Source organism: Pinus tabuliformis, chromosome X (genome assembly GCF_031772625.1).
Source record: "Pinus tabuliformis cultivar Carrire ecotype Pingquan chromosome X, CPIR1, whole genome shotgun sequence".
Classification (NCBI taxonomy): domain Eukaryota; kingdom Viridiplantae; phylum Streptophyta; class Pinopsida; order Pinales; family Pinaceae; genus Pinus; species Pinus tabuliformis.
The window spans coordinates 902,535,622-902,552,476 of record NC_142308.1 but is presented as its reverse complement, the minus strand read 5'-3'; the positions used below and the strand labels follow the sequence as shown (position 1 = coordinate 902,552,476).

The 16,855-nt window shown below is 36.9% G+C and overlaps 1 protein-coding gene across 1 annotated transcript; it reads left to right on the top strand.

The window, feature by feature from the left end:
* Positions 1-6,898: 6,898 nt before the first annotated feature.
* Positions 6,899-7,264, top strand: LOC149142604 (uncharacterized). The gene has a single exon (XM_089451527.1). The coding sequence runs from the start codon at positions 6,899-6,901 to the stop codon at positions 7,262-7,264; it is 366 nt and encodes a 121-aa protein (XP_089307653.1).
* The last annotated feature ends 9,591 nt before the right edge of the window (positions 7,265-16,855 follow it).

Genomic DNA, 16,855 nt, shown 5'->3' with positions numbered 1-16,855 from the left:
AAAAAACAACAATTTACTATCTTTTCCCGGTTTTGAATCGATCCTTTGTGGGATCGAAGATGCAGTGAACTTGAAATGATTTTCCTCCATGTATCTACTATATATTTTGATAAATGAAGACAAAGAAGGTTGTTGTTGGTTTTCCCAATTGCTAGAGGAATTACTGTTATTATGCTTGTGGTTTGGTTTTAATGAACATGCCTGAATGTTAAAGGGATTCTAGTTGATTTATGGAGATTCTTATGGTATGAATGTTTTTGGAATAAGTTTTTCTCTTAGTTTATGTACCTTTCTCTTGTTTGTGTTCTTCATACTATTTTTAAAGGTGTAGGGGACAGTTGTATTTGAATTCATCTTATATGCTCATGTATGACTGAACCAAGTATATTTCAGTTGCAAATGAAGTATGTATGCCTTTAAAGTTCTGTCTTTTCTTCTTGATGGTCATCAATCTGAGTTGCAGTGATAAATGTTGTTATTTCTTCTCTTTGATAAATGTCTTGATACTCTACCTTTTCTATACTACAATTTCGCTATTCATTCTGAAAACTCTGCTAATTAAGCCTCCATATATGAAGCTGGTTGGAGATACATCAGCATGTTACAATAGAAAGATCACTCATATTGTCAATAGATTTTCATAGAAACCCTCTACCACTTTCTTGATCAAAATCCAAATACTCCTAGAATTGGTCTTTGTATGTTATAGAGTAAAACCTTTAGTTTTCATTAGTTGAGGGAGCCCCCTCTAGCTAGAAAGGCCAATTTTCTAGCCTAGAGTGGTTTGTGGTTACCTTTGTGGTCCTTTCCTCATCCTAAAGGGATTTATGGAGTGATAACATAGTGGCACCATTGTCGGGGATTCGAAAGTTTAAATTATCCTGGGAAGTTTCATGTACAAAATGTACATCATAGGCTGAATTGTAAATATCCTTTTGATTATTAGGAATTTTCATTGCATGCATTCTTATCCGAGAATATTTGGCATCTAGGAGGTTCACCAGGTAGAACCCTAACCCAAATCCTCTTGTAGTGGTTTCTAATCCTGAAAAACTCCTCAGGAAGGAGAGAGTGGTGCTGGAAAGTAAAGCTAGCTATTGTCCTATCAGGAAATCTACTTCCTCACCCGAAATTTCTTCTGAAATCCCATTGTTTAGGATGAGTTCTTGTTCTAGTATCCCTGAAATTATAGAAGATTCAGATAATTTTTCTTGTGTATCATCCCCAAGAGATGAGTTTAGTCAGAATATCATCTAGCAGTTCAGTAAACTCAAAGGTCTAGTTAACAAAGTTCAGAAAGCTGTTGAAAACATAGTCTTATCTCAGAGAAATATCCGTGTTCCATCTATTTTCATTACTGGCTCTATTTTGACTTCAGTTCAAAATCCTTCATCCTTAGTTTTGACTTTCATTCACCCAATTCTTCCATCTTCTACTGTTGTTGTTACACCGCCTGTCAGTCACCAAACTACTCAAATAGTAGTTATGGCAGCAAGGTATGCTCCTTTGGTGTTTCTTACTCAACTTCATGATTTACCTCTCAATTATGGGCAGAGGCTTCCGCAGTATGATGGCATAGGAGAAATCACTGCTAAGTAGCATGTTGACAAGGTCAGTGATTTTGTGGATTTGGAGGAAGTAGACCTTTGATGATGTTAAAATTAGATTATTTGCTTAGAGTTTTTCTAGTGATGTCAAGAAATGATTCAGGAGCTCTCTGCTAGGAGCCTTCGTAAATTATCAGGAGTTAGAAGATGCTTTCCATGCAAGGTGGGGTGAAAATAAGAACCCTTTGCAGATCTTGGTTGAGTACAACAACTTGAAAAGACAACACAGAGAATCTGTTCAAGACTTTTCTATAAGGTTCAACAAACTGTACAATTCAATTCCTGCAAAGATTAAGCCTCCTCCTGGGCTGGCCTTACTACATTTCTCGGATGCTTTTGACCCTAAAATGGCTTATCATCTCATAGAAAGAAATCCGGCAACATTGGAGGACATGCAAAATTATGCAGTTAGTGTGGAGGCTAATCTATTAGCAAAAAATTCTAAGTTTAAGTTCGAGAAGAGAGTCATCATAAAGGAGGATCCTGCCACTTCCTCAGATGCTAAATTCAAAACATTAGTTAGGAAAATGGAGAAGACGATGGAGAAGATCTCCCTGGCTGACAGACATCAATACGAGAGACCCAGATTGGTCCACAAATCATAAATCCTGGTTTTCAAAGGCAGCCATAGTTTCCTAACAAACCTTGAGAGCAGAAAGGTCCAGAACAATCACAACAGCAAATAAAACCACCATTCCAACATAATTTTGCTCAAGATCAAGATGAGGAAAATGAGCAAACTCCTGAAGATTAGATTTTATTTTTTGGTGATGGGCAGTAAGAGGTTTATTTGACCAAAGAGGATCAAGAATATGAACATCTTGAAAACTTTGAAGCGGAAGAGGAAGAAATATTGTTGTCCCAATCCCAAAATGATGCATTGATGATTGAATTAGAGGAATATAGAAAGGGTTTTTAGAATTCTATAATGCAAGTGCAATGATATTATAATTTGAGAAATAGAACTGTGGGAGGTAATGCAGCAAAGAAGGACGCACCAATCAACAATGCAACAAGAAAAGAAGTGCATGCCAGTGGTGTTAAAATGATCCTCTGTAGTGCAAGTGCTCAAAAGAAAGATATTCCTAGCACAAGTTCCCAAATGAAGGAGCCTCCCGTCACTATTTTAAAATGGAAAAATAGCATACCCAAACACAAAGAAGTTGCAAATAAGAAGGATGTTGTTCACAAGGAGACTGAAAAGGTAACGAGTCTATTTAATGTTGAAGCTGAAGTTGCTAAGTTGAACATTTCTATTCCTCTTGGTGAATTAGTGAGAAATGATCAATATAGATTTCAGATATTAAAGGCACTTAAAGTAGATAAAACCTATGATACCATAAATATGGAGGATGATCATCCAACTATCATCTTTGGGCTAAAAATTGAGGATAAAACACATGATGGTGATGTTCCTCCATTTTATGTTAGTTTGAATGTACATGAACAAATCCTACAAGGACCTTTATTCAGTTGATTCCAGTAAGGTCAAATGTCTGGGCTTAATTAAAGACTTAGCAATATCCTTGACTCATATTCCTTTCAAATTCACGGTGATGGACATTGTGGTGGAAGATATACCTCCAAAGTATGGTACGCTATTGTCTAGATCATGGATGGAAAAACTTAATGGAACATTATAAACTGATATGCCATACATTACAATTCCAGTTTTTGGAGGACAGATGAGAAGGTTATACAAAGAGACTCTCATGCAGTATATGATCAACACTAAGGATAAGCCTATTAACCAACCAGTCTGTGCTGTCCATTCTGATGTAGATTCATTCGTTTTGTTTAATTCAAGTTGTCCCGTTGATGAAGGTATTGTTTCATAGATTGAAGAAGAGGGGAATAACACTTAGGAAAAATGAATTTCGCATGAGGATTCAGGGCAAGACAACCAAAGTAAATTAGATGTCAAAAAGAAGGAAGACATAGAAATAAAATCTGATGTTTTGATTAAGGATAAAGAGACATATGTAAAACAAATTTCTGAAGCAGACAACCTTAAGAAAGAAGGGCAAGACAACAATGAAAAAGAGAGATAGATCATCCAGTTTGCCCTCAAAAAATCTGCAAATTCCAAAGTTGAAATAGATGGAAAAGCAAGGAAGAAACATCAAGTTTGGACCATGCATTTTGATGGGGCAACAAGTAGAGAAGGAGCTGGAGCAGGGGTGTGGATTATTAGTCCAGAAATTGGTAAGTCAAAGTTGTGTTCATATAAACTAGAGTTTGATTGTACCAACAATATGGCGGAATACGAAGCTCTGATTTTGGGCTTGAGGAATTTAAAGAAATCAGGGGCTAAAAGAATTGTTGTTTTTGGTGATTCTAAGTTGGTGGTTAGACAAGTTAAAGGTGAATACCAGACCAAGAATTCTTGTATGAGAGTTTATCAAAATGTTGTACTTGATTATTTGTAGTTTTTTTTTGAATACATCTTTTCGATGATTCTGAGGAAAGACAATGTTGTTGCAGATGCATTGGCTACTTCGACCTCTGATTTTGACATGCCTGGGAATGTTAAAGGAAAGTATAGGGTAGAGGTAAGACATAGACCTGATGTTCCTGATAACAATGGTCATTGGCAAGTGTTTGAGAATGACAAGCAAGTAGAAAATTTCTTGCTAATGAAAGAAGAGTTTGCTAGAATGAGATGGGAAAGGGACAACGAGTGGGGAGATGCAGATAAGGAAAGTTTCATAAATCAGATGAAGGAGGAATTGGATCAACAAGGTTCTGAGCTGAAGATATTGCAGCTTAAGGACAACATTCTTCCAAGAGGTCTGGTACCTTTGGAAGAGTTGTTTGACCAAAATGATGTGGCCAAAAGACCGAAACTAGCACCGGCTAGAGAAGGAATTGAAGAATGCAATATAGGTACAACAGAACACCCCAAGATGATAAAGTTGTCCAAAACCTTGAGCCCTGATATGAAAAGAAGATATTTGGAATTGTTTACTGAATTCTCTGATGTTTTTTCTTGGGGGTACGAAGACCTGAAGGTGTATGACAAAGAGATCATTCAACATATAATACCGATAAAAAAGAATCAAAATCCATTCAAGCAAAAGTTGCGGAGGACCAATCCGGTATTGCTTCCCTTAATCGAAAAAGAAGTAAGGAAACTTTTTGATGCTTGTATTATAGTTCCCCTCCATTTTTCAGATTGGTTGTCCAATTTGGTACTAGTTAGAAAGAAAATGGGTGAGATTAGATTGTGTGTAGATTTCAAGAACTTAAACAGGGTGTCCCTCAAGGATAACTATCTACTGCCGAAAATGGTCCATGTTCTCCAGAAAGTCATGGGTGCCAGAAGAATGTCACTACTAGACGGATTCTCTGGGTATAACCAGAGGACCAAGACAAGACCACCTTTACAACTCCTTGGGGTACTTTCAAGTATGATAAGATGCCATTCAGTTTGATGAATGCGAGGGCAACATTTCAGCGGCGATGGACATAGATTTTGCAGAAGAAAATGATAATTTTATTGTCATATACTTGGATGACATTACTGTTTACTCACAATATGATGAGGAACATTTGCAACACTTAAGAGAAGTTTTAGAAAAGTGTAGGAAACATGGCATCTCATTAAATCCCAAAAATTCCTTGTTTGGCCTGGAGGAAGGCAAACTGTTGGGCCATATTATTTCAAAAGATGGCATAAAAATAGACCCTAACAGAATTGCAGCTATTCAAAAAATGGATGCTCCTAGGAGTAAAAAGGAAATTCAGTCATTTTTGGGTAGAATTAATTTTTTGAGAAGGTTCATTCCCAATTTGGCTGAGATTTCTAGGAAAATTACAGACATGCTGAAGCGGGACAACGAGGTAAAATGGAATGAAGACAATAAGAAATCATTCAGTGAAGTTAAAGCATCTTTGTCCCGTGCTCCTACTTTGGCCAACCCAAATTATACAAGGGAGTTCATAGTGTTTTCTTTTGCATCTGAACACAGTATCGTTGTGGTTCTTTTGCAGAAAAATCAGCAGGGAGTTGAGCAACCTATTGCATTTTTTAGTAGGGTGCTCAGAGATGTTGCACTCAAGTATGATATAATGGAAAAACAAGCATTTGCGCTTGTTAAGGCCCTAAAATATTTTTGAGTGTACATTTTACATTCTCATGTTGTGGCTTATGTGCCTAGTGCTGCAGTTAAAAATATTTTGACTCAAAGTGACCCAGATGGAAGGAGGGGCAAGTGGATCGCAACAATTCTTGAATATGACATAGAAATCAAGCCAAAAAAGTTGATTAAAGGTCAGGGTTTGGCTCGGATGATGGAAAAATCAAATTTACAGTCCCTTCAAATTAATTTTCTCATTGTCCTAACAAAGGAAGAAATCTCAAATGTTGTTCAGCAAGTGCCAGAGAAATTCGTTGCTTCACCATGGTATGCAGATATCCTATATGTTTTACAACATTTGCAAGCACCGCCAGATTGGCCCAAAACTAAAGCTCGATTTTTAAAATTAAAAGTAGTGAAATTTTGTATTATTGACCAATTTTTATACTGGAAAGATCCTAGTGGGATGTTTCTTAATTGTTTATTGGAGGATGAGCTCAAACAACAATAGAAGATTTTCATAAGGGTGATTGTGGTGGTCACTTATATTGGAAAACTACAACAAATAAGATTCTCAGAGCTGGCCTTTATTGGCCTAGTCTATTTGCTGATGTTTATAAGAAGGTGGCCAGCTATAAGGAATGTCAGATGTTTGAGGGTAGAAAGAAGTTGCTTCCCCTGCCTCTAAAGCCTATAGCAGTTGAGTCACCATTTCAACAATGGGGACTTGATTTTATTGGAGAAATTCATCCTTCCTCTTCTAGTAAGGACAAGTGGATTTTAATAGAAACAAATTACTTTACAAAATGGATTGAAGAAATCCCTGCTAGGTAGGCCACAAATGCAACTATCATCCAATTTATGGAAAACAACATTCTGTCCCATTTTGGTTGTCTGCAAAATATTATCACGGACAACGCTACCGTATTCAAGTCAAAAAGGATGATTGAATTCTGCTACAAATATAACATCAGTTTGGGTCATTCCACAACCTATTACCCTCAAGGAAATGGCTTGGCAAAGTCATCCAACAAGAGTCTGATCAACATTATTAGAAAATTGTTGCAAGAGAATAAAATGAATTGGTACAAAAAAATTATCCATGCACTATGGGCAGATCGGGTTAGTACTAAAATATCCATAGGTACGTCTCCATTTAAATTAGTGTATGGAACATAGGCACTGTTTCCTTCATCTCTCAGAGTGTCAGTCATGATATTGTTACAAGAAGCAGAAGAAGATCCCAATGACATGCATCGGAGAATTGGTCAAATGATCCAACTCCAACAGTTAAGAGAAGAAGTATTCAGGAACACACAATTGTTACAAGATTGGATAAAGAAGCTCTATGATAAAAGAACAAAGGCAACAGATATTCAGATTGGAGATTTGGTGCTGAAATGGGATGCCTTGAATGAGGAAAAGGGAATGCAAGGGAAATTTGAGAATTTGTGGAAGGGGCCTTTTAAAGTTGCTGCATTTAGAGGCCAAAATGCATATTTACTTGAAGATTTGTCAGATCATCCAGTTGGAGTAGGGCCTGTGAATGGCAGGCTGCTCAAACATTTCCTCTCTTAAGTTGGATGTTGAGAGATCATCTCATTGTTTATGCCATTTTAGTTTTGAATAATGAAATTGTGGGTAGTTATAGTTAAGATTTGAAGCTTGAAGTGAAGGCCATGAGATCTTAACTGATCATTGCTGTAAATATTTGAGTTAGTCAGTCAATTTTTACATCATTTGCAGTCAGTCTAGTCAGTAAGTTTGCATGATTCGGAGTGTATATTGGTTTTTGTATGTTATGACTGTATTGCCCAATGGGAAGGCTACTAGTCTGATGTGTTGTTCTTGGCACCTCACAGGGAGGTTTCCATCCCCAATGGAGCTCATGTTAGAATAGGTTAGTTTGACAGTCGAAAGGTACCTCAAGTTAATTATTTTCTGTTTAGAAGAAGGTCAAAATCATAAAATTTTCTCATTGTTATGTTTTGACCTATCACTGCTCAAAGGAGTCATCTTCAATTGGGTTATCACTTTGGTCATCAAGGTCGGTCATTGGGAAGGAGTGTCTAATGTTTTTCAAGGTTTTATTGTTGAGTCTGGGTATTAGGTGATGATAGGTGGGCAACATGGTCTAAGTATCATCTATTGAGGAAAGGATCTCAAAAATATCCTAATTATTAATGATTTGACCTACACCTTTACTAAAATTTTAGTAATCCCTCCACCTATCTCCTTTTTCCCTCATTTCATTCCATCCCCTCATTCCCTAAGGTTACATTACTCCTATCGATTTATTTTAGGTTTAAACCTTTATCATCATTTTCACCTAAACCACATTTCCCTAGGCCTAAAACTATTCCCTTTCCTAAACATCATTACCCACCATGATTCATTTATCATCCTATTCACCCCCAACACACTTTGGTTATCAAAGCTATCATAGCTAAATCCTCTGCCACCCTACAACATTTGAACAACACTTTTTGAGCATGTGAAATTTCATAAGAAATGCAGGTTGCACGTTCATCTTGCTTAGATCAGCCCCATAATTTCAAATCATTATGCAGGCCGCCAAGTTTCTATATGACTACTCCCAGGTGATATGTAGAGGATGAGATGAGTGGTTTATGTTCAGAGCAAAAGTCGCAAGAGAGTTCAGAAGGTGCAGAGAGGCTTAGGAGTTGTATGAAGGTTTACAAGTTGCAAACAGTTTGAGCATGGCGTGACATTTTTCCTGTACAGAGTGTTATCACTGTAAAACTTCCTTAAAAAATTTGGACAACTTACATGGTTTCTCAATTCTTGTATCAGTCATGGTCAAGTCATGGTGTTAAAGGATCTCTAGGTCATTTCATGCTTTAAGGGTTAGGTCATAAGGTTAGAAGTCTTTTAAGATCATATCTCTTTTCCAAATAATGTTTGACAGCCTCATTCCATGTTTTAGAAGTCGTACCAGGTGTTTATAAGTCATATCTCACATCATTTTGGAGAAATTTTGAAAGTAGCTGCGAAATCACTGAACTAGGAGTTTTCGTAGCGCGCTACGAAACCCCTGTAGCAGCCTGTTTCAGCAGAAAAAACTCTGTTTTCTGCGTTTACTAGTAAATTTCCAGAAGGGGTTCTGAGCAGCTGAAAACTTAATTTTGAAAACTGAAAGAGGCTTTTCTTCCTAACATGCTGCACTACAAAAACCTCTTTCATTTTCTTCAAATCCATTCTGAGGTGGGAGGAATTTATGATCAAACTTGCGCTACGAAACTGCTGTAGGTGCAAGTTTTCCACAGGCATATTTCTCTGTTTTACACCTGTTTTTTCAAAATCAGTTTCTGGTCACATGAAAGGGTATTTTGGAATTCTGAAGGAGGTTTATCTTCATCAACTCTCCTACTACAATAAACTATCTCAATTTCTTCATAAGTGTTTTCAGTTGGGAGATACTAAGCTTTCATTGAGACCCTACTTTCAGAAAACGGATTTTTCTTGTTTGCCACGTGTTTTTCAAGGACAGTTTCTGGACAGCTGGAGAAATGTTTTAAAAAACCAGGAGAGGTTTTTGTTTTGGATAACATGGGCTACAAAAACCTCCTTCAGTTTCATAAAATATGTCATGGATGAAGAGATAAAGGCTCTGTCCCACGTGCCAATTTTCAAGGATCTAAACCTAAAAACAGGGAAACATGTTCCCTAATTTCTAGGGTTTGTCATCAGCAGTTGGGTGACCACGTGGGAGGCTTCATCAAATTCGACTTCATGGAGTTTTAGGTGTCAAATAATGTTTTAAATGTTTAGATAAGGTTGTTGTAATCATAATAAGGAGTTACACTCCTAGTTGTATTAGATCACTAGCACTCCTAGTTAGCAACTAGTTCTAATTAATGGTTTGTTTTATGGTTAGAATAGGTGTCACTGATGGCAAATTCGAATTCTCTTGATGAGGGATGATGGAATCCTAATTTTAAATGCTTTATATAGAGCAAGAGGTCGAATTAGCAAGGGGTTGGAAATTTGATGAACAAAGCATTGTTTTGGCTTATGTAAAGATAGAGTTTAGTAATATAATTTGGCTGCTTTACTTCTCAGGATTCATGAAGGGTTTCTATGTTCAGAATGTGTGATTTTATCCTTTCCTTAATGTCTTTTACAGTTGCATAGATGTATAATCACTCAGAATTCACTGATTGTGCTCTGATTTCCTGTATGCATTTATGAGCTGTGGTTCCATATGAGTTGTGTTCTGAATATTCAAATGCTAAGTGCCCTGACTTCTATGTCAAGGCAGTATCATTGTTTACTGAGGTGTTATTGACTCCATAGGCCCAATGGATACTTGTTTAATGTATTTCTAGCAGTCATATTTGTCATAGTTATTCTACAAGAGTTAGCCATCTTATCTTAATCAAAATCATTAACCCATTTAGAGAGAGCCCTCTCAGGTTGAGGAGGCTAAGCCTCAACCTAAAGTAGGTCTGAAATAGTTACTTGAAGTCTTCCTGGTCAGCAGCCTTCCAGGGCCTGATTTTGAGATAACATTTTGGTGCGTCTGCCGGGAGCCTGAAGTCTATTCATTCCCGAAATTAAGAGGTTGAACTTCTGAAGGTAGCAGGAGCTCAGACATCTTTTTGAGGCTGCAAAACTACCTTGGCGACTCCACACATCGAATAAGAAATTGGAAGGTGACTCCACTGCTAGAAGATCAGTAGCTTGATGAAGTTTCAAGATGAATTCCACTGCAAGAATGAATGCCAGGTATGCTCCTATGAATCGGTCTCATATCCCTGGTTTTCCAAATCCTATGCCAAAGGTTGATTGGTTAGAGGATCTTCCGATATTCAAAGATGAAAAGAAAGACAATGCTGCTCTTCATTTGGTTAGGTTTCATATGCATGTACGCAATCTTAAGGTTCACTTTCTTGAGGATTGTCTCATGAAGATGTTTATGACCACTTTAGAAGGAAAAGCATGGTCTTGGTATAAAAATTTGGAAAATGGTTCAATATATTCGCTTGCTAGTTTTCATGATGAATTCTATGAGATGTATAAAGAATGTTATCCATCCTTATTGCTGCTTAAAGATTGCTGTAGGCATTCTTTAAGTCTTATTCAGTACTTGGAGGATTGTTATGATGATGATGAATTTATGGATGAAGAAATTTTAGAGGCTCTTCATAACAATGCATTTCATCACCAAGAAGAAAGTATAACATCTCATGAAACGCAGCGTGAAGATCAGCAGGGGTTTACTTATGAAAACCATGTTACATCCTTTGATATAAATGAGAAGATGCAACAAACTTGCCAAGATTTTGATCACAATGAGTATGAAATTGATTGCAAACACCAAGAAGAAGTACCGGAAGATAGCTTTTATAACCCTCAGGCAGAGGAAAAGGTTGTTCATTTTTGTAATTCCTTGCAGCAGCTTGCATCAAAGAATGATCTTTATAATGAAGAAAATTACATTGTTTGTGGGAATCATGCAGAAAGGCAGTTGGATAGCACATCAAAGGAATTTTGTGTGGCTAAGGATCAATTGTCTAAAGAAATAGAATGTTATGATGATTATCAAAATAACCATGTTTTCTTTGACCCTATAAGTGAATACATGGCAAAGTTTTGCACATCAGTATTTCAATTTCATTTGCATTATGAAGATCATATACATTATAAGTTGATTTGGTCATCTCACTACCATGGTTATTTTGAGGTTGAATGCAGTCAAGAGCCTCCAATATCAGAAAGGACAATTGATTGGCTTTATTGGAAATATCATGTTGCTTGAGCTACAAGTGGAGCTTGCAGCTGATAGGGTAGGTAGGTAAGAAAATGCAAATAAGCTCAGGGTAGGTTGACTGAGCATCTATTTCAGTAGGTGCAGTTTGAATTCTTCTTACAAAAAATTATTCAAGGCTTGAGGAGTAGATTGGGCAGAAGTTCAAAGTTTTCTTCTAGAGGATGGATAGCGGCACTGGAGCTACAAGTTCTCAATGTACCACAAGGGCACACTATCCCTAGTGGAGCCACTGTTATCACTGTAAAACTTCCTTAAAAAATTTGGACAACTTACATGGTTTCTCAATTCTTGTATCAGTCATGGTCAAGTCATGGTGTTAAAGGATCTCTAGGTCATTTCATGCTTTAAGGGTTAGGTCATAAGGTTAGAAGTCTTTTAAGATCATATCTCTTTTCCAAATAATGTTTGACAGCCTCATTCCATGTTTTAGAAGTCTTACCAGGTGTTTATAAGTCATATCTCACATCATTTTGGAGAAATTTTGAAAGTAGCTACGAAATCACTGAACTAGGAGTTTTCGTAGCGCGCTACGAAACCCCTGTAGCAGCCTGTTTCAGCAGAAAAAACTCTGTTTTCTGCGTTTACTAGTAAATTTCCAGAAGGGGTTCTGAGCAGCTGAAAACTTAATTTTGAAAAATGAAAGAGGCTTTTCTTCCTAACATGCTGCACTAAGAAAACCTCTTTCATTTTCTTCAAATCCATTTTTAGGTGGGAGGAATTTATGATCAAACTTGCGCTACGAAACTGCTGTAGGTGCAAGTTTTCCACAGGCATATTTCTCTGTTTTACACCTGTTTTTTCAAAATCCGTTTCTGGTCACATGAAAGGGTATTTTGGAATTCTGAAGGAGGTTTATCTTCATCAACTCTCCTACTACAATAACCTATCTCAATTTATTCATAAGTGTTTTCAGTTGGGAGATACTAAGCTTTCATTGAGACCCTACTTTCAGAAAACGGATTTTTCTTGTTTGCCACGTGTTTTTCAAGGACAGTTTCTGGACAGCTGGAGAAACGTTTTAAAAAACCAGGAGAGGTTTTTGTTCTGGACAACATGGGCTACAAAAACCTCCTTCAGTTTCGTAAAATGTGTCATGGATGAAGAGATAAAGGCTCTGTCCCACGTGCCAATTTTCAAGGATCTAAACCTAAAAACAGGGAAACATGTTCCCTAATTTCTAGGGTTTGTCATCAGCAGTTGGGTGACCACGTGGGAGGCTTCATCAAATTCGACTTCATGGAGTTTTAGGTGTCAAATAATGTTTTAAATGTTTAGATAAGGTTGTTGTAATCATAATAAGGAGTTACACTCCTAGTTGTATTAGGTCACTAGCACTCCTAGTTAACAGCTAGTTCTAATTAATGGTTTGTTTTATGGTTAGAATAGGTGTCACTGATGGAAAATTCGAATTCTCTTGATGAGGGATGATGGAATCCTAATTGTAAATGCTTTATATAGAGCAAGAGGTCGAATTAGCAAGGGGTTGGAAATTTGATGAACAAAGCATTGTTTTGGCTTATGTAAAGATAGAGTTCAGTAATATAATTTGGCTGCTTTACTTCTCAGGATTCATGAAGGGTTTCTATGTTCAGAATGTGTGATTTTATCCTTTCCTTAATGTCTTTTACAGTTGCATAGATGTATAATCACTCAGAATTCACTGATTGTGCTCTGATTTCCTGTATGCATTTATGAGCTGTGGTTCCATATGAGTTGTGTTCTGAATATTCAAATGCTAAGTGCCCTGACTTCTATGTAAAGGCAGTATCATTGTTTACTGAGGTGTTATTGACTCCATAGGCCCAATGGATACTTGTTTAATGTATTTCCAGCATTCATATTTGTCATAGTTATTCTACAAGAGTTAGCCATCTTATCTTAATCAAAATCATTAACCCATTTAGAGAGAGCCCTCTCAGGTTGAGGAGGCTAAGCCTCAACCTAAAGTAGGTCTGAAATAGTTACTTGAAGTCTTCCTGGTCAGCAGCCTTCCAGGGCCTGATTTTGAGATAACACAGAGAAACAATTCATCTCAAGCTAGTCTTCAACGTACAAATTGAACGAATAAATTGCAGAGGTAGGGATTCAATCATCCTTCCTATAAATTCTTATTGCTAATTCTCCTGGTCGTAGTGCTAAAGGCCTTTGTCACTGTTAAAAAACATGTGTTGTGCACACCCTGTCCTGTTTGAAAACACAGTCTTACCTCTAAGAGTGTTGTTTTACTGCTCTAAGCTTAAATTTTGAATGATGAATGCTTCCTGAAGATTTTAACTTAAATACCTTTTAAATGTTTAAAGCCTCCTACTTTTATTCCATTGCATAAACTATGTTGTCACCATCCTATTGTTACAACTTCCTGAGTGGAGTTTTGCTGTCATTCAAGCCTATTTTCATTCCTTTGGGTCTGCACACGTAGCCATAACCCAAAAGTCAAAATCAATCAGCTAGGTGTTGAGATAGGATGGCTCCTACTGGCAGCCAAAAAGGAGACCTCGTTCGAATCAAACCCACTACTTTGAGTCTGCTCAATTCATTGCCTTCCATTAGAGTGGCTTTTGAGAACATAAGAAGCATTCCTTTCTACCAAAATATTCAGAAAGTAGACCACAATGCCAAACTAGCCAACTTATTTGCTCTAAATTTTCAAGACAATAGAGTGAAACTAGGAGACCTAGAGATCATATTGACTGAAAAGTTCATAGTTGATGCAACCAATCTCCCAACAGTAGGGGAGAAATGGTTCAAGGGGGATGAGTTAGACATTTTGGCTTATAAGTAGTTTGTAAAACCAGAGTATCTTGACAAGTTTGCCTCCACCTTCCCTAGCATTTATCTCCAAGAGTAGTATGTAGACCTTCTGAAGGTTATCCAAAGATATTTCACTTTCTAGGGTAGGTTCAATAGAATATATCAGTATCATCTCAGGTTGCTATGGAATTTCACCGAAAGCAAGCCCATGAACCTCCCTTATTTCTTTCTTAAGAGTCTAGAAAGAATGGCCACCAAAGTACAGATTCAAAAGGACAACAATGCCTCAAGTCTGTTTCGTTTCTCTCTGATCAAAATCTTGGTTAAACATGTTGTTGAAAGAAAGAAAATGCTTTGGTCTGATTTTCTTGCAAGTATTGACCTCTTGCCACAAACTTGGTCACCTTCAATCAAGGCAGATAAATAAGAGTCCAAGCAAGAACATCCAAAGAAGGAGAGCACTTGTTCAGTTATGGAAATGAAACCCATAAAGAAGGAAGGTGCCAAGCCAAGCAAGAAATTTGCAGGCAAGCTGAGCAAGAAAACTAAGTTGCAAGGCATAGAGGATGACAAGGCAAACAAAGGAACATAGGAACAAGAAACATCAACTCAACAAGCCAAACTTAAGGTCAAAATTGAAGACACAATCCAAGATGAATTTGTGATGAGACCAAGAACAAGGTCTAGAGTTAAGAAAACCCAAGAAGAGGCAACCCCTCAAGCAATTGTAGAAATCTCTAAAGATAAGTAGACAGATGCATAGGTGGATGAAAAAGTGGATGAGGTCAAGGGTCCAGAAATGGTACAATCAGATTATGAGGAAGACATAGCACCACTAGAGATAGGTGTTGTACAGTACAAAGAAGAGGATCCTAAAATAGTAAATATGAGAGAGGCACTGTTTAAAAACTAGATGAGGATAACATTTTTGGAGAAGCAGAACAAAGATATAAAATAGGCCATTAAAGTAGCAGATGACAAGACAAAGTCACCCTCAACAAGTGCCAAAGGGAAGAAGAAACAAGTTACCTTTGCTGAACAAGCTAAGAATACTATAGTGGGGTCTAGTGAGCCAACATTGAGGGTGTTTAAATCAAATTTTAAGTATGTGCAACAGATGAAATAAATAGCTAAATTCCCTGGTACATCCCCATTCAGTCAATGCAAAGAGTATCATAGGTGCCTGGAGGAGTTAGAAGAAAGCAAAGACCAGGTCAATCAATTCAGGCAACAAAATCTAGAGTATAAGAAATCTTTTCACCATATTTTAGAAAATTGTGACCATGAAGTCAAAGAGGCATCCAAATCTCTTGACAAGAGTAAGAGAGTAAGGATATTCTTAAGTGGTCACAACTAGTTAGGAGACAATGCAAAAGTTTGTATGTAAGAAACTTGGTCCTGAATGCACGACTGAGAAATATAAGGTACAATTTAGAGGAGGCACATAAATTGTTGAATAGGTATGAGGGGGCTATTGTAATACCTTCACTCATGAAAATTCCTAAGTTTGATCCTAAATCCAAAACCACATCTGCTTTATCGCTACCTGTGAAGCAACAAGACTGTTGAAAACAGCAACAAGAAATGCTAAAAATAGAAATTCTATAAATAGCATTGCTATAGATAGCATTTCAGGTACCAGTGTTGAAAATAGAAACAAGGAATGATAAAATAGAAATGCTAAAAATAGCATTGCTATAAATAGAATTTCAGGATATATTCCAATTTTAATTAGTCCTTGAATTAAAATTGAGAATTCAAATTCAAATTTAGTCTCAACAGCTGTTTGAAAAATAATTAATTAATTCATCTTGAGTTAATTAGTTGGAGAAAATCAAACATGAAGTCTTTGTGAAGACATGCAACAGTTATCCCTTTGATTGAGGAAGTTATCCCTTAATTAAGGAGATAAGGATGAGTTGTATTTGAGTTGTAATTAGTTAGCTTAGTTAACTGAGTTAAGTCCAGTTAAATTAGTTCCAAATAGTTTGTGGAACTAATTGTGATTTCAGTCATTAATGCATGCATGCATGCAACTAGTGTTCTCTAGATAACTGAATATTCTCTCATAAATAACTCATGCATGTCAGTTCAGAGAAAGAACCAGTTGAGATTAAAGGAAGGGATATTGTACTATCAGTTGGAGGAATTTTACTATAAAGGAAACTCATCCATGCAGAAGGAATTCACTCCTTCAGGATTGCGCAGTTATTTCAGAGGTCAGTGTTGTGTGTGAGGTGAGAATCACACAGGTTGCAGCTGGAGGACCCTAGAGAAATTGCACAAGGAAATAAGAGGCTTGGAGGATTGAACGAAGGCATATGTGTTGTCTATTCTATCTATGAGCAGCAGTGAGGGATTGTACTGAGAGTTGGATAGCTTGAGAGCTAAAGCTTTGTGTAATCCTGAGATATTTCCACTTGTATGATAATATAGATAACGAGGTTTTTAGCTGAGGCTTTCCCTAGAGTATTCTTCTGTGTTTCATGTGTGATTGAATCTTCTTCTCTGTTATATGTGTTCTATTTGATCTTGCTCAAAATCGATTAAGCTTCTGCAAGTTTGATTGTATAAGTAGATTAAGTATTTTTCTTTAGTACATTGCATAACCAGTTTAATCTACG

Excerpts from the sequence above, each read along its gene's own strand:
- LOC149142604 (XM_089451527.1), top strand. The coding sequence starts at position 6,899 with ATGATATTGTTACAAGAAGCAGAAGAAGATCCCAATGACATGCATCGG.